Genomic DNA, 21,952 nt, shown 5'->3' with positions numbered 1-21,952 from the left:
TGCAGTTATGTGCGTGCTGTGATTTTTCTTTTCTGCAGTCTGAGTCCAAAAGTTCAGCAGTAACCAGAGGCAAGTGGAGTAACTCCTGCCCTATTGCGTACTCTGAAGTAACAGTACATTAATGAGGGTACTGCAGGTTAAGTCCCTCAGGTCATTTTAGAGGTTTTGCTTGGTTTTATTAAATAATATAAAGATAAGAAGAATCATACAAAATGGTAATCCAGAGTGTTTATTTATTCAAATTTTAATTAAAATATCAGTTTTTCCTTTTTAAGGGTTAACAAAGGCTGAACTGAAAGCTAAATACTTCTTACAGTTTGATGCTGGAAAATTTTAGTCAGTCTCAGGAGTGAGAAAGGGGGAATTTATTTATCATCCCCACCCACTTTACATAATCACCAAAAAAAAAAGGAGGGGGCTCACTAACCATGTATTTTTCAGTAGAAGCCAGCCAAGTTTGTACTATTAATAAAATCTTGTGTTGCTAAGTCTTTCCTTTCCTCATTAATCTCTCTGTGCAGATTTCCTAATCACCCAGAGCACTTTTAAGATGACGTGAGTTCATATTTACAGCTAACCTACAAATAGGCTCCAATGATTGTTGACCATGCTGTATGCCAAGTCTCTGAATGCTGCTGCTAAAACAAAATTTACAAAAGTGTTAATTTATACTTTTACACAAGACATTTACAATAGGTGGTACAAACATTCATCTTGATAAATATATTAGATACAAATCCTGCTTCTTGTTATCAGGTGTCTTTGGAAAATTGCTTACAAATTCCATATAACAGCTTTTTTTAACTGAATTTATAACTAAAGATCTTTACACAGGTAAAACAGCTGCATCACAGCAAATCATTTTTTTGTTTTAAAAATGTGGTTTCAACACTTCAACATTTCCTCCAGTCCACATGTCTGGGAACAAAGTAGTCCTCGTCGTTACTTTCCACCTGAGCTCCAGCTATCTTTTGGCTTGTGGCTGGTACAGAAAGGTGCCGCTGTAGGTGGACAGGATCTCCCTGGCTTCGGTTGTGGCCAGCTGACCTTCGGTTCTTACCATAGCCACTTGGTCTCCTTTCCTCAGCGGTAGGATTACATTAAAGGATGCTGTACCCCCGCAGCCACAATTACCACCAGTCAGGCCTGAGCTCTGTAGCCTCTGTACGCTGCGGTTAGACACAGACAGCACGGCCTCTACACGATCGCCCTCCTTTGCGGTCAGCACACCTGAAATCAGGTATCGGCCATCCAGCGGTACAGTAAAGATCCCTGAGGGTGAGGACAGGAATGATTCAGCCTGGGTTCAATCAATAATGTTACTGATTAGTACTCTCTTGGTTTCTAAGTCTCTTCCCTATTCATGGACCTGCAATGAATTGATCCTAATGAGTTTTGGCTCTGTAGCCAAAGCCTGAATTATCCAATTCCTCTGTGTCACAGGACTTCATTGTTACCCAATTAAGAATTAAAAACACATCAATTAGCCACACTGCTGTGCTGGGTGAGTCATTCCTCAGTTATAACAAACACGGGTCCTGCAGTTTATTTTGAATCATCTTTATATTCACAGTCCTGCTTCAGATACTCATGAGAGAATACATTTCGTATTAATCCACAACTGAAAATAATCCCTAACTAATGTTTTATTTATTTGTTTGTACAAAGCACAACTAAGTGCCCAGGCTCATAATAACAGCACATTTTTATGCAAAAAGACAACATATCTGCGTATTATCAACGTATCACAACGATACCAGCAAATGTTACAATGCTTTTAATATTGTATCTGTTTTTTTTATGTGTGGATCTACCTGTGCTGGGATTGTAATGTCCTCCGTCATTTACTAGGACTCTGTTAAAGCGAATGATTCCAAAATCTCCAGAGAAACGTTGCTGAGTGAGGCCGGCAGAGAAGGAGAAGGTGTCTGCCAAAGTGCTATTGTCAACTGAAACTGGATGCAAACAGACAGGAATGTCGTCAATCAGTGTTTACCATTTACCATTTCAACTGATGGATAAATGAATACATGATTGCTGCATTTAAATTGATCTGAATCAATATGTATGTAATATGTATCTATCACAAATTAAATTCTTTTTGTAATGCCTTTAATCCTTGCTGAAACATGGACAGGAGATTTACCTGGTGAATCAGCTGGAGCTCGATAAACCGGGTTCCAGGGCACCTTTACTGCTGTAAGAGCTACAAGGCATACACAGTACATATTAACTCATTATGTATTATTACATAATACATAATATATCATGTATTAATATTATTATTATTATATCTTTATACTTATAAATCTGTCATTGGTGTGCGTGTACATATATATAAAGAAAATACAAAACTTTTTGGTGAATGCTTGCAGACTCACTAAAATCCTTGCACAATCTGCCCACACACCCTTAAAGAAACACATCCAGTTCCCACTCCCTCGCACTCCCCGACTAGAAATTATTCACAGTTTTTCCAATGCCTCTTTTTACATTGATACAGTAGAAGAAACCTGCAGATGCATGTGATGTAACTTGATAATGATCTGGTAAAATACCTTGGCGTCTGGCTGATTGAGGCATGAAAGAAACAGGCTTCAGAGGAGGATAGCCTGCAAGAGCAACAGATGACAAAAATATTATGTTTTATTGTCATCTGAAGAGACGGGGTCAATCAGTAGTATTGCCAAATACAGTTTGGTTTTCCATCTGGATCTTATGGCACACTGTGTGAGAGATTCCAAGAGAAGGTATAAATCAAAACAAAACTTCAAAAACTCTAGACTTCGTAATTGTGGATTTTTGGAAGCATATTGTTTTTCCCAGCTGTTTCAAGACAATGCCATCTAAAATCAGATTTAAGCATCCGTAGTTTCCACAAAGACTGACATTGAAATGTATTGATTATTAACCAAAAACAGACTGAATTAAAAACCAACCTATGACAAGCATTCAGATGGCAGTAAAGAAAAAATATGCAACAATAAAGAACTGAAACGGTGAAACAAATCTCACATCCCATCCAAAAGCCCAAAGATGTGGGTGAATTTTAAGTTTTTTTGTTTTAGAAGTAAGGGGGGTAAGCCTAATTGGCATTTCCCTGGCTAATTCTCCCACACTACCAGTAAACAGTAACAATATGACTAACGTAGGCTGTTCTCTATTCCTTTACTGCCAAAAAGCATTGAGGCTAGAACAAAGCCTTTGTTTTGTTTGATATTTTATTTAATCTTTCTACGTACAGCTTAAATAATTAAACCTCAAACTGCCTAAATCTATGTTTGGCTTCCTCTTCCTTCCGATTTGGTTTGGCACCTAATGAAAACCTTCACATAGATGACAAACAACTGTCCACGCATTATTAATTCTTCATGGCACAGATTCAGCAAGGTGCTGGAAACATTCCTGAGAGATTTTGATTCATATATACATGACAGCATCACACAGTTGCAGCAGATATGCTGGCTACCATTCCACTACATCCCAACGGTGGTTTATTGGATTGAGATCTGAGTACAGTGACGTCACTGTCAGGTTCAGGAAACCTGTTTGAGATGATTTGAGCCATCAATATTCAGATAGGTTGTGGTGTTTAAATAATGCTCATTCAGTAGTAGGGGGTCCAAAGTGTGTCAATACACCACCAGCAGCCTCAACTATTGATACAAAGCAGGATAGATCCATCTAAGTTTCCAACTTAGACTTGAGTTTACTTTGTTTTTCCTTGGTTTTGCTTTTTTCTACTTGCTGTTGCTGCATTTTTTTGTCTTTCTAACCCTGGCCCAGCATTAAAATACACTTGGCCAGGGTTAGGAAAATATTGATTTTTGATTAAAAAGCTCCTTGACTGCAGTAATCCTTCATGTTTCAAATAGTGATGTGGGAGTGAGGCACCTTTGTTGGGTCTGTTACCCTGCATGTAGCAGAAGCAACAAAAACAGCATGGTTTTTTGCCCTTAGAATTGGTTGTTGGATTTGTATTTCATATACAACTGAATTAGTTTTGTGCTGTAAATTTGAGTGGCCTTGAGTTAGACTTAATTAGATTGCAGATTTTCATACACATCATAAAATAAGGCCTGCACCTTCATAGTGGATTTTCAGCTGTATGCTTAAGACGATACCAGAGGTCATCATGGACCTTAAGACTACTCGCCTGGTGCTCCTGCAAACCCTTTAACACGGTCTCTGAAAGAGTCCTCAGACCCTCTTCGCACAGTCACCCTGCTTCTGTATCCTGGAGGTCCCGCCTCTCCCATCTCCACCACAGAAATCTCGGGCACAGTCGGCACACCTGGTTGCCGAGGACTGAAAGGCTGTCTTGGCGGGCTGATGTTTATTCTGTGTGTGTTTGGCTGCACTGGTTGGCCTGGGCTGTATGGTGTTCTGGGGTTGGTCTGCACAGGGTCGATGATGATAGGGATGTGGATTTGTTGGATTCTGTTTCTGTCTGGCAAAGACGCTGGCATCTCTGGTCCTGGTCTTAAGGTCATTCCTTGGAAAATGAAACAAAAAAGAGACAGAGATCATGATTAATGGTTAGATCAGCTGTAGTGCTCCTCCTGGCATTGTCAGCCATGCTGGCAGCTTCATGGGTGAATTTATCCACTGTAAGGATTTGAGCTAAATACCAATTTAGCAACATGCCCCCATGTTGACCATCACAGTCCAAACATTTCAGACATATAGACATATAAATCTCCTTTTCTCACTCATTAACAGTCCAGTCCTGGTACCTGACATTTTCAGAGGAACTTTTGTTTGTTTTTGTTTGCTGAACCACTTAATACTGACCTATGAATCATACAAGGATGAAAAATGAATCTAATTCAAGGGGAGAACCAGTGTTTATAACCAGCAAATAACTGATATTCAGTTTATCTTTAGGCACCTTGTTACTGCAGTCAGCTGCATTTCTTTAGTGGAATCTATGAAACATTGAAACAGGAAAATAAATAGAGCAAATACCTGACCAAGAATCTCAGAGATGACCCTTCAGTTGATCCATCCATCTTAAGCAAGGGGCTGAGGTTTGTCAAAATACACAAGAACCTGACTGAAAATCAGTAGTGACATTTGGAGTGATGAATCCAAATTTCAAATTTGGGTTCTAAGTTTGAGAACATGATGGAGACGCTGTCGTGATTTGGAGCTGAATTTTAGCCAGTGGTGTTGGGGGTCCTGTCAAATTGTTCAAATTATGAATGCAGAAAAATACCAACAGATTTCAACATGCAGTGCCTCCTTGAGAACATCTGATTTTCATATTTTAAAATTTCCTAATAACATATGCAGTCATGGTTAAAAAAAAAAAAGTACACTCATTCATTTCTAAGGTTTTCCATATTAGGACATCATTTCAATAACCCGGTCTTTTAAATGAGGTAAATAAAACCTCAGATGAGGTAGAGAGCTATGTACACCCTTTCTGCTTCCATAGGAATTAAGAGGATAAGTAGCACAAATGTGTTGGTAATCAAATGCACTTGATTATCTGATCATGTGTAAGCGCCTCTATAAAAGTAGAGGTTTTGGCAGTTTGTTTGTTCTGGAGTCTTTGTGGGTGTGTTAACACAATGCCAAGAGGGCATTGTGCCTCCTTGAGAACATCTGATTGGCAATGGCTTCAATGATCCCAAGCACACTGCCAATGCACACTACCTGGGTAGAAAAACAAACAAGGAACCTCACAAACTGGCTTCCCTAGAGCGCAAATCTCAAAATTATTGAAGTGGTGTAGAATAATCTTGACAGAAAACACAATAAAAGGCAGCCAACATTCAAAGAAAGGCTTTGGATGTCCTTCAAGAAGCCTGGAGAACTATTCCTGAAGATACTTAAAGAAATTACCGGAAGGTTTGCCTAAGAAAGTTCCTGCTCTGCTGACTTTCAGGCTTGTTAGAAATGTACAGACTGTCTTTTTGCCTTATGTACTATATCTCCATGTTTGCACCTATTTCAATAAATCTCTGCAGCTATCTTTTCCTAGCAATGTGTAAAGATAATACTTTTGTACAGTACTGTACCATAGCTGTAAAAAATCATTTATAACAGTTGTAAGTTCTCTTGCAGCCAAATATAATAAATCAAAAGTCAACTGTTAATTCAACTGCACATTCAGCCAGTGATCAATCCTACCTGAAAGCAACTATATTACTTTAGAGCCTGGCTGTTACTCTGGATTATAAAAGTAATCAGGCATTCTGGTTTTATCAAATAAAACATCATCTACCCGTCAACAAAATTCGTCCTTCTTACTCCAAGCTACTCAGAAACCACATGTACTGTATAATCAAAAACAAATTAAACCCAGCAATCATGTTGTACTGAGATAATCAGAAATCTCTCATTCATTTCCTCCCCATGCCTCCTCCAGGGTGCCGGTTGCCTGAGTGCATATTTCCCATGAGCTCTCAGCCTGTGTCTCACTGAGGGGGAAACCGCGAATTCGAAAAGCTCAGAGAAAAGCGCACACTCATATGCATGCTGGTACAACGAAAGGCGTCACCAAAACCAGATGTTATTGCTTACAGGCAGACTGAAACACCAAAGGGTAATGCTTTAGTCACTTGCGCCTCTGCAGAACTGGGTGACATCTCGTGAGTGTTCACAAGTGACTGAAATCGTCATGGGATATTGAGGCAGACAGTCTGATCGTGCAATGGTGCCAAGGGTCACGATGCAGGGAGTGGCTGTTACACACTTACAATAATGCATCACTCAGAGTCTAATCTTTCTTGCTATGCACATGGACACAATTTCATCCTCCACCCCATTTTCCTACTGTAATATTTATGATGGGAGGCTCAAATTGTGCGCCGCATGGCAGACCTCTGGGATTCCTCTTGTGTATGAGAGTCTCCTCTGAAGACTTCCAGATGGGCTCCTGGGTCAGAGTTGGAAACACCTCACCTCATATACTCAGATATCTCACCGGGGGAAAATTGTGGCACCACCTCAAAATTCTGGTGATGACTAAATTTATGTGTGTATGTGTGAGTGTGGGCCTTGGTGTCAAATACAATTTTCCATTCTTTCCCATCAGACAACCTGAGACTTCAAAAGGCCTTTTATGTCTCTTTTGTGTGTGTGTATTTCCTCATCACAGCAGACAGTTAATCCTCCTGCCTGTCTCTTCAATATAAAGCCTAAATGATCAATTGCAAAGCATTGATCCATGAAATCAAAGCCCTTAATTTATCCCTGCTTTAAAACAACAGTGATTTTTTTTTTCCTTTTTCATTTTCTGTTGCCTTTGTCCATTGCTAGACACTCACAGGACAGGGTGGAGAGAGAGGTGGAAAGTCCTCTGGCTTTCTTGGAAGGACAAATTGAAAGTAAAAGCTGGAAAGAAGCAGAGCGACAAGGGAGTAAAGTGAGCAACTCAGAGAAAACAGAGAGAAATAACAGGGATGTGATTTGAGCTGGGCTGGAATTATCTCCAAAAAAAGGAATAGGAAAAAAACATATTGCAAATTGTAAAATTCAGCATGAAAATTCTGGCTAGTCACTAAATAAATTTGAAACAGAAGTATTTTCTTCATATTTTATATTTCCTAATAACATATGCAGTCATGGTTAAAAAAAAGTACACTCATTCATTTCTAAGGTTTTCCATATTAGGACATCATTTCAATAACCCGGTCTTTTAAATGAGGTAAATAAAACCTCAGATGAAAGGATCATTATGAATGCGTAGAGAGCTATGTACACCCTTTCTGCTTCCATAGGAATTAAGAGGATAAGTAGCACAAATGTGTTGGTAATCAAATGCACTTGATTAACTGATAATGTGTAAGCGCCTCTATAAAAGCAGAGGTTTTGGCAGTTTGTTGGACTGGAGTATTCGTGGGTGTGTTAACACAATGCCAAGAGGGGAAAGACATCAGCAGTGATCTCAGAAAAGTGACTGTTGCTGCCCGATGATTTGGGAAGATCTATGAGGCTATTTCCAAATAATTTGAAGTCCATTATTCTTCAGTCTGAAGTGGAAAACATTCAAGACAGTTGCCAATCTTCCTAGGAGTGTATGTCCAGTAAATTTCCCCCAAAGTCAGACCATGCGGTGACTGCAAAAAACCCAAGAGCTACATCTCAAACTCTATCGACATCAGTTAGCATGTTAAATGTTAAAAGTTCATGACAGTACAATTAGAAAAGACTGAACTACTATAGTTTGTTTGCAAAGATTTTCCAGAGAAAGCCTCTTCTCTCTAAAAAGAACATGGCAGCGGTGCCTTGGTTTGCAAAGTTACATCTGAACAAACTGCACGATTTTAGACAGCAAAACCTTTTTTAGTTTTTTTTTTTCTTGAGACACAGGACCTGAGCACCTCACACTAATCAAGTCTGCCATGATCTCCTTTGTTTTCTAGGGTTATATGTGAGACCATCTGTCAGACAGATAAAAGCTTAGCTGAAACTGGGTCATGCAACAGGACTGTGAATTGCTGAAAAAGACAAGGATCAAGGTTTTGCAATGACCCAGTCAAAGTTCAGATTGTAATGATGTGGCTTGCATTAAGAGAGCTGTGCATGAATGAAAACCTCAATGAAAAGAACAATGCACCAGAATTCCTCCACAACAATGTGAGAGTCTGATAAAGTCATATAGAAATCTTTAATTTGAGGTATTGCTGCTAAAGGTGACTTAACAAGTTACTGAAACAAGTTCTTCATATACTCCTTCTGCATTCTGGCTAATGACACTGTGTCATTAGCCAGAATGCAGAATGTATTTACCTTATCTTACCTTACCATATCTTGATATGTAAAACTTTATACTTAACAAAGGCTGTACTTTCCTTTTTCACTTTTTTTTTAACCATGACTGTATGAAACTAGTTTGTCAGTTCTTGAGAGATTGAAATCTCTTGCGTAATTTCAGATTTTGTTGGTAGATCACAGACTTTTGAATGTTTCCACAGAGTAATTTCTTCTTAACCACAACTCCCTCTCAGAGGGAAAGCAACTAGATACAAAACCACAAGCAGTAGTGGCAGACCTCTGCAGCAGGAGCAGCTGCTGAGGGCAAAGCAGTGCCAACACTTTAAAACTAAAGTCACACAATTCCAATTCAACAGTCACGCTGTGTAAGGGCAAAGCTATTCCAGTCAATCTTTCAGTTATGTTATTACAACACATCATCTGTTTGCAGCCTCCTCTGGGTCCTCATATGACTGTGTGGAGAATATGAGCTCAAACACAGAGAGGAAACATTTCAGTAGGCTCTCAGCCACCACCACACCCACAGAGCAGGGATTTTTTGTGGATATTTTATCTCTATTTAGACAATTTCTCTCCTTTCCAAACTTGAAGTAACCATTAAATCTCGAGCCACAAAGTACAACTCCCTCTCTTGTGGGATTTAGGACTAAAAGAAAATGAGATTACTCTTTGAAGGGAAATATTCTGACACTTTTAGAAATACAGTAAGCTTATTTACTCTGCTCATGCTGAGATTTAGGTGAGTTGCCGCGAGCAGTTTGCTAATGTAGGCTGGAAGAAAAATTTGAAACAGGTTGCCTGGTGTCCTGCCGACCAGCTTCTCAGAAATGTTCTATTTAACAAGCTGTATCTTTGTTAAATCAGTAGAAAAATGGCAACTCAGTGACACTTTAGCATGTTATGGGGGGAAACCAGTTACCAGTTACCAGGCAACAAGTTGACACTCCAGGAAGTTGCAGTTAATTTGTCTTGGAACCAAGCTAGCGGTTTTCTCTCTCTTTGAGCTAGGTTAGCATGTTGCTACAGTATAGACTGAAATAATGATGCACACAAGATCATTATCATTCATATCAAGATCATTCATATGTCCGTTCTTTGCTAAAACGGACATATGAAAAATGCCACAAATAGCAGACAAACTTGAGTGATTAAAGAAAATGCTGGGTAGCTTAAAATTCCCTGCTCCTCTCTCACCTCAAGAGGCCAATCACAGTAAGAAGTGATTGTGAATGCCAGCTTGCCTGTCTCAGAAAGTTGCAAAGAATAGCTGATACAGCCACCCTCTATCTGAAGTTGGAAAGGTGGGAAGTGGGGGTTCTGATTATAAACCAAGCTTAATGTTCCTTGTAAGATAATGAAATCAAACATCCTTGTTTGGAAATAACAGGCCATATTTGGCAAATGCTGAAATGGGTACAAAACGCCTTCATCGGTCCTCCTTTCTCCGCAGCTCCCCATCGCTCTATTGTTTTGGAGAATAATGTGGGAGGGACTGGTAATGGGGCCCCAGTCATGACATCACAGCTGAGGGTAGCTGAAGCATCTGGTCCTGGGTGTGGAGCCCTTCTTCTCCCCTCTCCATCAAGACTGACTCCAGTGGTGAGTCAGGGCCCTTAATGAGGACCAGACTCCACACATCGGGCTTAGGTCACCCTGCGGGAATCTCTCGAGGCTGGTATGTGTACATGTGTAAAGAGAAAGAAAGGAGGGAGGGGTAGAGGTATGTGTACTGAGGGACTGGGAGCTGAGGTTGAGGTCCGCAGTTCTGTGGTATTGCAAATAAAGGGGAATTATGGTGAAAGAAAGAAGACCTCACAACTCATGAAAGGACTGGGGGAGAAGGAGCAGTCTGTTGAGTGTTTAAGTGATATTTACGTCAGGGAGCAACAAGGCACGTAACACTGTGAGTAAATCATCATAGACACTGGAATGGCTGTAAAAATTTTCAGATTTCATTTGCATGTTTCATTGCCTGTACAAAAAAGGGGGATTCCTGGGACAACACAAATCTAAGCCACAGGAAGTCTCTAATGTGGGCCTCTGCTTCTCAGTGCTGGGACATATTGAATGACATGCTGGAGGCAAGCACGGTAGGCTCAGTGAACTTGTGCCCTCCCATTTTGAGAAATACCCTGTAGCTGTTCAAGCCTTCACGTAAACCAAGCCAGCATTACGTGGAGATTATCCACAGGAAAAGTTTGTGTTTACACAGATGTTAATCATACTTGATAAACTCAGATAGTGAAAACTAGGCAGGACGCTGACAAAAAAGATTATGCGCATGTAGCCACTACTTTTTTACTTGGGTTCTTCTGGCTAATTTCATTGCTTGACTGCACTAATGTGGGAATCCCCTGAACTAATGGACCCTTAAGTGGCTAAACTGTGCCATAATCTGACTCCAATTACTGTCATGATTCCCTATCGTGATAACTGCCCGCTAATGAAGCAAAGCCTGCTAGCTAGTTGAGACAGCCGACTTGTAAATGCTACAAAAGGCACATGGCGTACTCTTCTTGTTGCTTCATACTGTACTTCCAGCACACCCTTTTCATTACCATGCCTCATTAATCTGATAGTATCACTCCTTTGCTGCCATACAGATCACACGAAAGCCATTTGCTGCCACAGCTGCTGTTGTTTCATTTCACAAGCACCACCTACATGCCCGTATTCACCTTTAGGCTCTGAAAGTGTCACTGTGCTCCAATCAAAGTGTGCATCAGATGTTCACAGGGCGTCTGTAAGGTCTCCTTCCCCGTCTCTTTCCAAGTCAGAATTGGGGGGGATGATTCAGGCAACTTTTGGAATTCATATTTTGACATTTAGTCCATGTTAGCAGCACTCTACTGGTGTGCAGAGATTAAAGTAATCAGTGTCTGAACTTCATCTTTTTTTGACTTTGCATTCTTTACACAGCTATTTCCATTATTTTTGGGAAAATGAGTGCAACACTGAATGTCTTCCAGGAAAGACTTCCAGAAGTATGCATCTGGACTCATGTTTAAGTGATTAACTCTGTCAGGCCATTTTTTTAAAGCCTTTGTGTGTTTACGCTTTAAAAATCTGTGAACACTTTCATCTTTTGTTGTGTGTGGTTGATGCAATGTGCAGAGTGCTTGTTATTATGCTCTTTTAAGCTTCATTTTGGGTGTGACCATATTAATGTGTGGACAGGAATGTCACAGCTGTCCATTAAAAGTTTGTTTGCGATTTTTAAAAAAAATAAAGACTGAACTGTTTTATTGCTATCAACTCACCTGGCTCTTTGTCAGCGCCATCCTTCAAAACACTTTTGGCCATGGCGGATAGCTGTCCCTGAAACTTCTGCACGGATTTTTGCAGAGCATTGATTTCTGCTCCGTGATTTCCACATGTGATGTTCATTCTGTCGACGCAGTCCCGCAGGCCGGCAACATGTCTCTCCAGCCCATCTTTCAGGTCTTTGATATTAGCAGAAACTCCGTCTAACCTTCCACACACCTTTTCGAGTCGGGTTACACGTCCATCTACAGCGGAAATGCCATCAGAAACACCCTGTGTGTTCTGTTTACATTCACTCAGTTCAGATGACACCTGTCTGCTAAGCGTATCGAGTCTGTCCTCCAGCTCCCCCACCTTACGTTGATTTGATTCAGATGTACTCCAGCTGTCCTGTGCTGTACTGCCTTCGCCTCTCTGCTCAGCATAGCAGCATGTTGAGTTTATTTTCTGCATATCTTGGTTGTATTTGCCTAAGGAATCACTTAAACCAGTAACAGCGCCAGACAGACCGAGTACGTTGTTTTCAAGATTATTCAGTCCCTTCTTGAAGTCATCCATCCTCTGCACACTTCTCTCTGCTGCTCCTGAGTACCTCTGAACAAAATTCTCAAGTTGGCTGAGCTTGGCTGTGTTTGAACTCACGTCTGTGTGAAGGACGTCCAGGTCATTTCTGTACCGATACAGGTCCTTCAAAATGTTTTCTAGACCATTAAGTTTAGGTGCAGAAGTTACCTGTCCTGCGGTATTTTGTGAGCCTGAACATCCTGCAGAGCACAACTCTCCAACAGTGTTAACCTTGTCATCCAAACCTTGGAGGAGGAGCTTGTTGTTGTTAACTTCTGACTGGATGGCATTAATAGAGTCACTAAACTCCCCTGGGAAATTGTTTTTGCTCATTTCCACCAGCATGTTCGTAAACTGGTCCTCCATGCCGTTCAGACGTCCATCCAGAAGCGTCCGAAGAGCTGCTACTTCCTCTGTGATTGTACGGGTTAGCTTTTCCTCGATGTAGAAGCAGTGAGTCTCTGCATTTAGTTCTGTGATATTTATACGTGCCTCCAGCTCCTCAATCAATACGGAAAAATCGCTGATGCTTTCCTGTGGAGCAGACAGATTTTCCAGCTCATTGTCAATGCGGACATTCAGGATGCGGTGAGCCTCTGCAATGCGGTCAATCTCACGCCAGAGGTCTTTATGGTCACCATGTTCTTTTTCCTCTTTGGATGGATCCGTCTGCCTTTGGGTTCGCACAGGTCCATCTGCAGCAGCCAAGTCTAGACGCAGCGATCGGATCTCCTTTCGCAGATCAGCCTCCTTGGAATTGACCAACTTGGTAAACCTGTCCAAAACTTCATCATGGCTATCTTCACAGGTCTTCTGCAGCTTCTGGAGCTTGTCATTACATGAGCTCTGAGCTTTGGCCATTTGCTCCTCCAAATTCTGGTCAATCTCTTTCTTTAGGCTTTCAAATTTTCCATCAATGTAAGCCTGTATAACATCAAAATCCGGTATGGGCGAAGCTTGAGACTGAGAGGCATCCATGAGGACACGTATCTGGCCCTCATGACTTGTTGTGATTCCTCTTAGGTCTTCCAAAGCTTCATCCTTGCTTTGCAGCGCGTTATTGATATCGTCCAAACGAGCGACTATTTTTTCCATATCCTTCTGTCCTGGCATCCCACCTCTGGTGGCCTGATGACCATCTAAAACAGCCGGGTTCTCCTCCGTAGCTGCATCTGTGGGACTGTCTGGTGGGCGCATGTTGTTTAGAAGTGTCATGAGCATCTTCTTTGTGTCCTCTTGCAGGTTTGCAGTTAACCCCGTCAAAGCAGACTGGAGATCCAGGACTGTCTGAGACAGACGCTGAACTTCACCTTCCAGAAGATGCACTTTATCTGTCCCACCAGGCCTTGTCACATGCTGCGGGGTCTCTCTTCGCTCCGGCCCTGGAGTAATGAAATAACTTGTGAATTATAACATAAATAAGTAAAAGTTACTTTGTTAGTGGCACATACTAATGTTTAGTAAAATACTGTTAGTATAAAGTTGATTTCTCACTCTGTATGTGTCTGGTTGCATGTCCAGGATTTGGTGGGCGGTAAGGCTGCGTTCCCTGAACTGTTTGCCGGTCAGGGGTTGGTTTTGAGTCTTTACAGTTTGGACCTTGGTAATTAGGACAGCATCTCCACTCTAACTCTGTGACCATCTTATAAGCAATCTTGTATGTGGGTCGAAATCGAGTTTTGTACCTGTAAACAAAAAGCAGAGAAATAAATGAGTTTTGTTGTTCAAACACATATGAATGTAGTCTCAAAGTCTTGAGCATATAGAAATATAAATGGGAAACACTAGACTTTCTCAAAATCACATCCAGCCCTTTTGGAAAGTGTTATCAGTGTTATTATGTTCCGTGCTAAACTGCTCCACTACTTTAAAAAAAAAGAACCTGTTAATTGGTTGACTCTTGCAATCACCAAAACATCTGTTTTTTTTTTTTTAACATAGATATTTTAGAGCGTCTCCTTCAATCTTCACTATGTCAAAATTCCAGCTTTCCAGCCAAAGAAAGCATTTCCCAAAGAAACAATGGATGATATCACTTCCCTGAAGCCAGGGGTCATGTCATGCAAAACATCTGGAAAGTTACTATCTGAAACAATCATCTTTACACATTTCCCAACTGTCACTGGTAAAACTGTTCACTCTCAATAAGCAGGAACAAAAAAAACGAAAGCAAGTGACAACAACACTTTAAGGTCTGCTTGTGATCTAATCCTAACATGAGGCAACATGAAGTCAGTGCTGTGTATCATAAGGTGATGTGTCTCCTCTGATGACCAGCTCTTCTTGCCTGGAACTCTGGTGACCTAAGTATGATCAGCTTCCAGGAATCTTTTCCGCAGAGCAGGGGCTCTCATCCATGTGTTTGTGCAAGAGGATCACAAAGCAGAACCACAGATAGCATGTGTTTAAGGACTAACAATGATTCACAAAGAAAAATGAATTAAATTGCAACACAGCATCTTCCAGTACAAAATTAAAAGTATTCCAGTCACTGGTGCCGACATTCCCATTTACAATGATCAGTTAATGATTTGTTTAGTGCAGAAGTTTGGGGATTGGATGTGGTAATCAAATTCTTTTAACTTTAAAAGTTTTATTTTTATTGTGATATGTTCATATTGTCAAAAGTTCATGGGTATTTAGGTTATACACTTATATATAAATGTATAACCTATACACATATATAACCTATATGTCACCCTAATGCGATTCCAGATTAATTGCTTGTCAGATAAACTCATAGCAAAGTCTATTTTGTCCATAATAGTTCTGAAAGCTACAGCAACTCATTGAGTTATGTTTTAATCAGGGCTAAATTCTTTCTAATGCTAACAAATTAGCAACTGTGAACCATCTGTTAGAGTCTCATAACTCATTTGAACAAAGGACTAGATGGACAAACATGCATATACATAAAGATGTCCTCTATAGGTGAAATGTTAAACACAAAGTCAAACCTTAACATGCAGAAAACTAAAAAAGGAATAGATCAAAAAGTAAATGTGAACTGGCTCAAATATATATTAATATTAGCACTTGCCTGTTACAAGCCTTTTTTTATTTTACTTATTCTCATCATGTTAGTCTTTATTTTGGACAGCTGGCAGTTACAGTTAATCTCCTTTATACACATGTGCTTGGGAAAACCTCTGGGCCTAGTTTCAGTACTTATACTGACAAACTAACCAGGGTGTGTGCAGGCCTGATGACAGTGTCCAGCTACTGTAGCAGAGCTGGACAACTTTTTTTTTTTCAGGCCGATACTGAGTTTGAGTTTTTAAGACAAGAGAAGGGCCTATAATTGCAAATAGCATGGTTACACATTACAAGGAAAATATCCATCCATCCATCCATGTATCCATTTTCTTTCAGTTATCGAATTCAAGGGACTGGGTGAGACCGAGAGGCTGGGTACACCCTGGACCGGTTGCCAATTTGCCGCAGGGCTAACACAGAAAGACAGATCACCACTCACACTCACATTTACTCTTATGAACTATTAAGAATCACCAATTAATCTGACCCTATGAGGAAAAAATGACTAACATTAAAGAAAAGCCATCAAAATCCTACATCAACATTTAAAATTCTCTGCATCTTTTCAGATGTCTCATATACATTAGCAGCAGTGATTCACCTTAAGATTCCTCAACATACTGTTGCTTTGTCTTTTATTTATTTATTTATTTTTTAGGGTGGGGAATTCTTTTCTTTTACTTTTTGGACATTGCAGGCTGGATTTAGATGCTCTGCAGTCCAGAGCATCTAAGCCCTATTTTGCCCATGTGTGCACTATTGTGAACCTGAACAATGGCTTCTCTACATGCTTATGGAAAATGGCAACATAACATAAATTTCTACGTAGTATATGTCACCATAAGTTTTTTGTTGGAAGAAGCGCAGCTTTGTTGTCTCATATAATGGTTACATCACGTTTTGAACTTTTTGGGGATTTTCTGGTAACACTTGCTTCAGCCTGGCTTGTCATTTAGTCCAACAACAGACAGAAATGAGCAAACTATGGGTAATGTTCTCCTCTTTACTAGCTTTACCCACAGATTCCTCCCTTTGCCTATTTTCAGTGGGCTTTTTAACTTGATGTAAAAGCTGTACTTTTTCTGCTTCTTCCCATGAAGCTTTGCAGCCACTGTGAGCATTTCTGCCTCCAGCTCTCTCCCAAATAAACATTTTGTATCTATTCTGCCACATGCATCTAAACATGCACCCTCAACCCCTTCTCCCCGGATGCTCACGCCACTTGTTGCTGGCAGTCGGGTTGGTAGGCTGGGCAGGGGGCCACCACGGGCTCCTGGAAGCTCTCCACACTCCCCTGCACGGCGCAGCTCACGTTCTTTTGCACCATATAGGCGCACCAGTTCCTGAGGAGGGAGATAAACAAGGACTTGAGCATGTATAGCAAGAAGTGGCAATTAATTTAGAGCAATATATAGCCTACCAAAGAACGCAGCTGGACTATAAAAGTTTCATAACAAGCTCCATATGGTTTATGAGCTTTCCCTAAGGGCGTCGTTGCAGTGAGCTTTGTCAGATGTCCATTCCCAGTCTATTTTCATTTATCAGAAAACGTGGAAATGCAGTGGTCTGCTGTACATAAGAGACTGGAGGTAATCAGCGACGTTCCAGGGTTTATCTGCACCTTATCGCCAACTTTTGGCAACACTGGCGAACTCGAGCCAAATTTAGTCACAGGCTGATAGAACAACGGGGAATGCTATCAAACTACATATGACCATAAGAGGCTAAATCCTCAGGTCATTCAGGTAACTGAGAAGCCTGGATTGATTTTTTTTTCGCAGAAAAAGAGCGCAGCGTTACCTTTAAGCAGAAACACCCGTCATGAAGCACGTATTAGTTTCTGAAACACAGAAAGTTTTAAAGAGCTCGTCTAAACTGTACAAAATCATTGCTTACCCAGTCCGGTGTCTGTGTACCGGTCCAGTGTTTGCAGACCCGTGGAACAAGCCGTAAGAGGAGGGGGTCCCGTAAGTGAGCTGAAAGTTTAAAATCAGTGTGAAAACTGCCCACCGCCGGTCCATCTCTCCTCGCCTGTGCTTCATACTTAACAAACGCATTAAAATAAATATTTCTACCACAGAAAAAAAACTACCCTGTTATTACCATCCGCAAATTTCCCGAACTCCAAAGTTACATTCCCCCTGTGGCTGATTTGACTCCGGCGACTGAACTTTGAGGGAAGTCCGCAATCACTGCAACTCCCTTGGAATGACGTTTAAGGCCCACACCCTCCTCCTCCACCCCCCAAAAACACCAGGGGGGAAAGACTTCCTCAAGTCTATTATTCAAAAAACAGTCTGTAGCCCCAGAGGTTAGTTTTAATTAAATTATTCTTTTAAGTTTTGGTGGTTAAGACTCGATGATTAATTAATGCCAGGGACGAGGGGGGATGCGGGCATCAAGTCAAGTCAGTCAACAGCCAATAAGTCACACCTCACTGATAATAGGGTAATGTCATTTGAATGCAACCACCAGAGTTGAAAGAGGCGTGTGAAGTGGAGTTGATGATATTCATGACTTGGGATAACAGTAGTAATTTAAATTCCGTTGGATAATGGGGGAGGATATATATTCTGGTGTGCAGTCTGTTCTTTTCTGCATCAGCTTGTTGGCCAAATTGTATTTTTAAAGCCCAACTGAGCAATTTGCTGATTTATTAACGTGAATAGAGACAAAATGTACAGCATTAAATAGGCCTGCACTAGAGCTTCAATTCACAGCACTCGAGGCAGAAATTCATCGTCGGTGCTTTTGCACTGTGCGAAAAGTGCGAGAGTTTCCGTGCTCAACATGGTGCTGCTGTGAAAATGATTCTTTGTGTGAAATGGCTTGCAGTTACCCTGTACCCTGCAGGAAATACTGTATAACTTCTTCTCCCTGATCAGACAGATGCTGTCATTTAACGCAATACTGATTAATGGGGTGGGGAGGGTGGTGGTGGTGGTGGCAGCGACCAGGGAAGACTGAGACTTAAATAAAGACAGGGTGAGAATACAAAGCAAGATGTGGTCGTCTGTGAGGATACAGAGGGATTCTTTAAAGCATCGCGGGAACGGGAAACGAATAACAACGCAAATGGATCTACACGCACAGATCTAACCCTTCTCCGTCTGGTCTCTCAGACCACAGATAGCCATTTCCTAAAAATAAAGACTGCAGTGTTTCATCAGACAGCCTGCACCAGGTCGGCCAACTGAAGGATGCCGGAGTGTGTTACATAAGTGAAAAAAAAAGTCTCTTGAGGATTTGATTTTCAAATGGTTTAATAAACAACAAATGTCAGGTAAGCCTGACATTAACACCCACCCTCACGGGGAAGATCCCTTTAATGGGGTTACTGAGAGTTTCCTCCTTTTCCTGTGCTAACATATTTGCACTTCACAAATAAAAAATAAAATAGCTTACACTATAAAGTCAGCAAACTTCAACGTTAGGGCTTCTCAGATAGAGGGGAGGAAAAAAAGATGCTGTGAAGAGACACTGTTGTTTCTTTAGTGTCCAGAAGAGGGCAGCACAGCAGCGATAAAAACAGCAGGCACTCCTTGTAGTCATGGCAATTCTTATCCGAAAGTGTGGAGAGTGAGAAAATGACATTTCATTACTGAGGCAGCATGAGTGTAAAATGTCCAGTTTCATCACCTTGCCGGGGTGCCTTCATGTCAGTCATCCTTGTCATGGGCTCTGAATGAACTCTTTACCGTGAGCAGCTTTACCGCCATCATACTCTTTCTCTTTATTTATAACTAATAACGACTGACATTTACAGTGTGCTGCCAACAGGTTTCAGTTTCACGAGTTCAGAACATCGCCCAATCTGTTTTCACTGCTTTAATTGTATGCGGATTAGAGCACGTGCTTATTGTCATTTTCCATGATGACATTATCAAGGCTTACACCTTCATAGTCATTAACTTCATATACGCCCTGACATTCATACAGAACAGGAAGTATGAAGGGTCATGACTGATGGAGAATACCAAGCCACATTTTTCATTAGAAAGAAGAAAAAGAAGAAGAAGACCCATAAATCCTGGGATATTTCCTCGTTGCACCTCTCCGGGATCAATTTCTTATTTTTTTGACTTTGTCGAAGTTGGAGGACTGATTGGAAATGGAACAGCCGCCACTGAATCCGGGGAGGATCATTTGCAGCCGATGCATTTGTCACGGAGACATGCATTTTGCAGGGCCAACCCATCACGTGACCCCTTTTGAATCCTCCTAAATTCACCGAAGATGCGACCTTGATCTTTTCCTTTACCTATAATAAATGCGGCGGTGCACCTGTGGGCGGGGCTGCCGCTGCAGAGGCAACACAAAGCAGATCTCTCACTGGAAGGATCAGATGCGTGCTCCACTGCAGACTCGTGTCCTGAAACACTCTGCTTCAAAGCACGTGGGTCAGATTAAATTCAGACAGCGCTATCGTTCATGTAGGCACCCTGTGGATTTCTTTGTTTTGTCTTTACACTAAAATATCTTTGTGAAAATAAGTAATAAAGAATAAATAAAAACAACAACATTGGCTTTTTGTGTCACCAAGGGAGAGTGAGCAGTGGTGCAGAGATCACTTTAATTTGGCAAACAGCAGATATGTACCACGCGTATTAAACCAGTGGGTGACTCAGTGGGAGAGCCGAGGCCTGCTAACACTGCCTACGCAGGTGTTTTTCAAAGTGGGGTCAAGGGGCTGCCCAAAGGTGCTGTAGTGGGATTGCTGCTTCAAATTTCCCTTTTCTCCCTTGCGCTCCACACAGTGAAACAGAGAGAAAGAAATGCAGTGTTTCAGATCACACAGTTTACTAGATTCTCTCACTCCTGGGTGGTTTTGCGCTGAAGAGAATTTAAAAAAGAAGAGATGCTTCAGGAGTTGTCCCTTTAGAAGGCACGTGAACACACATAAATGTATTTTTTGGCACAGTGAAGCAGATGATCACCCTCTCCCACTCTCCAAGGCTTTTTCAACATGGATTCGTTGTAAGGAACGTAGAAATTATGAAACCTTGGCGATTCAGCTCTGGTTGATCTTCCTCCCCCATTATTTCAGAATTACCCCTCCAGTCTCCTCATCTCTCCGTTTCCTTCTCTTCCATTCCACCTCCTAGAGAGAGAGAGAAAGAGAGCGAGAGAGAGAAACAGAGAGAGACAGGGAGACTTGACAGAAACCAACTTGTATCACTGTCACTTTGTAATGGTCGACTAAACGAAAATAGCACCCTAATTAGTCAACCTTTCCATTATGTGTGACACTTACATTTGTGGGCGCTTAGCCCGATTGATCTTTTTAGGTTATTAATTGGCATAACACTGTGAATGACCTCCTCTGGATCAGGTTGGAGGTTGTTGGATTTTTCTTGTTTTGCTGAGGAAAAGCATAATGATTCACTACAGAGCCATGATGAGAACATAAGATTAAGAGAAAGTTCAAACAAATGTCATGGTCTGAGACAGATGGGGAGACAGGCGCGGAGACAAAGGGAGAGAGACATAGCTGCCTGTTGTGGATGTACACAAATAACGCAACCACCCACCCACTCACTGGCCTCCCCTAGACAGAAACACAAACACACACACACACGCGCAGACTCCCCCCCTCCCAAGCCCCCATTCAATCTCTCACACACATGCACACAGACATTACAGCCTGTGCACGCAAACACACACACACAGCAGATTGGAAAAGCTGATTTATTGGTTGTAAAATGTTAATATAGCTATCAGCCGTGCTCATGAATTGTTAATTAAGGCCTTGACATGCTCGTCACCTAAAATGTTAATGAGGTGAGATTGCGTCAGGGCCAAGAGGTCTCTGTGAACTACTGAGCAAAGACAACAGATGAGCCGAATTCACGAGCACCCCCACCGCCACCATCAGCCACCATCCTCCCTCCACGCACACTATAATAGGAAAGGCTGACAGCACCTGAGATGGGTCGTGCCCATTTGGTTATAGAGTAATTAAATTAATGAATAGTAATTTGAGAATTGAATGCTGCAATAGTGAGAGAAAATGATAAATATGATCTATTTTTATCCACCACCAGCCTGTATATACAGTGACCTGTACTAGTTGACTGACTGGAAGGAGTATTTAGTGTTTATTTACTACTTAGGAGAATGTAAAAATGGGATGATCTGTGGTAATAGTGAGTGATAACACAGTTTCACTCTACTCTAAAATAGTCCAGAATGAAGAAACTGCTATATGTCACTGTTATAAGGCAATTCCAGCATCTTCAGCAGTACCTTAACCAGCCTCCATCCTGATGAATCCACTTTAATAATAAAGGACACTTTGAGTTCAACTTTAAATTTTGATGTCAAACAACAACAGCGAGGCTGAGAATGGGGCAGCGGTGAG

The 21,952-nt window shown here is 41.3% G+C and overlaps 1 protein-coding gene across 2 annotated transcripts; it reads right to left on the bottom strand.

Moving 5' to 3' along the window:
• Positions 1 to 21: 21 nt before the first annotated feature.
• emilin2a (elastin microfibril interfacer 2a) lies at positions 22 to 17,818 on the bottom strand. 2 transcript variants are annotated; one of them, XM_085139450.1, is made up of 10 exons: positions 17,695 to 17,818; positions 17,488 to 17,567; positions 16,809 to 16,934; positions 14,050 to 14,240; positions 11,988 to 13,937; positions 4,157 to 4,495; positions 2,559 to 2,612; positions 2,147 to 2,206; positions 1,815 to 1,955; positions 22 to 1,272 (listed from the first exon to the last, which is right to left on the bottom strand). In XM_085139450.1, exons 1-10 carry the CDS (start codon positions 17,695 to 17,697, stop codon positions 965 to 967), a joined length of 3,252 nt encoding a protein of 1,083 aa, XP_084995576.1. In that variant the 5' UTR covers positions 17,698 to 17,818; the 3' UTR covers positions 22 to 964. The 2 variants fall into 2 exon arrangements, with proteins under 2 accessions (XP_084995576.1, XP_084995575.1); XM_085139449.1 differs by having other exon boundaries at positions 17,488 to 17,811.
• Between the last annotated feature and the right edge of the window lie 4,134 nt (positions 17,819 to 21,952).

This window comes from Neolamprologus multifasciatus, chromosome 18, assembly GCF_963576455.1.
Source record: "Neolamprologus multifasciatus chromosome 18, fNeoMul1.2, whole genome shotgun sequence".
In the NCBI taxonomy this organism is placed as follows: domain Eukaryota; kingdom Metazoa; phylum Chordata; class Actinopteri; order Cichliformes; family Cichlidae; genus Neolamprologus; species Neolamprologus multifasciatus.
The sequence above is the reverse complement of the archived record's forward strand: the minus strand, read 5'-3'. Positions and strand labels throughout refer to the sequence as shown.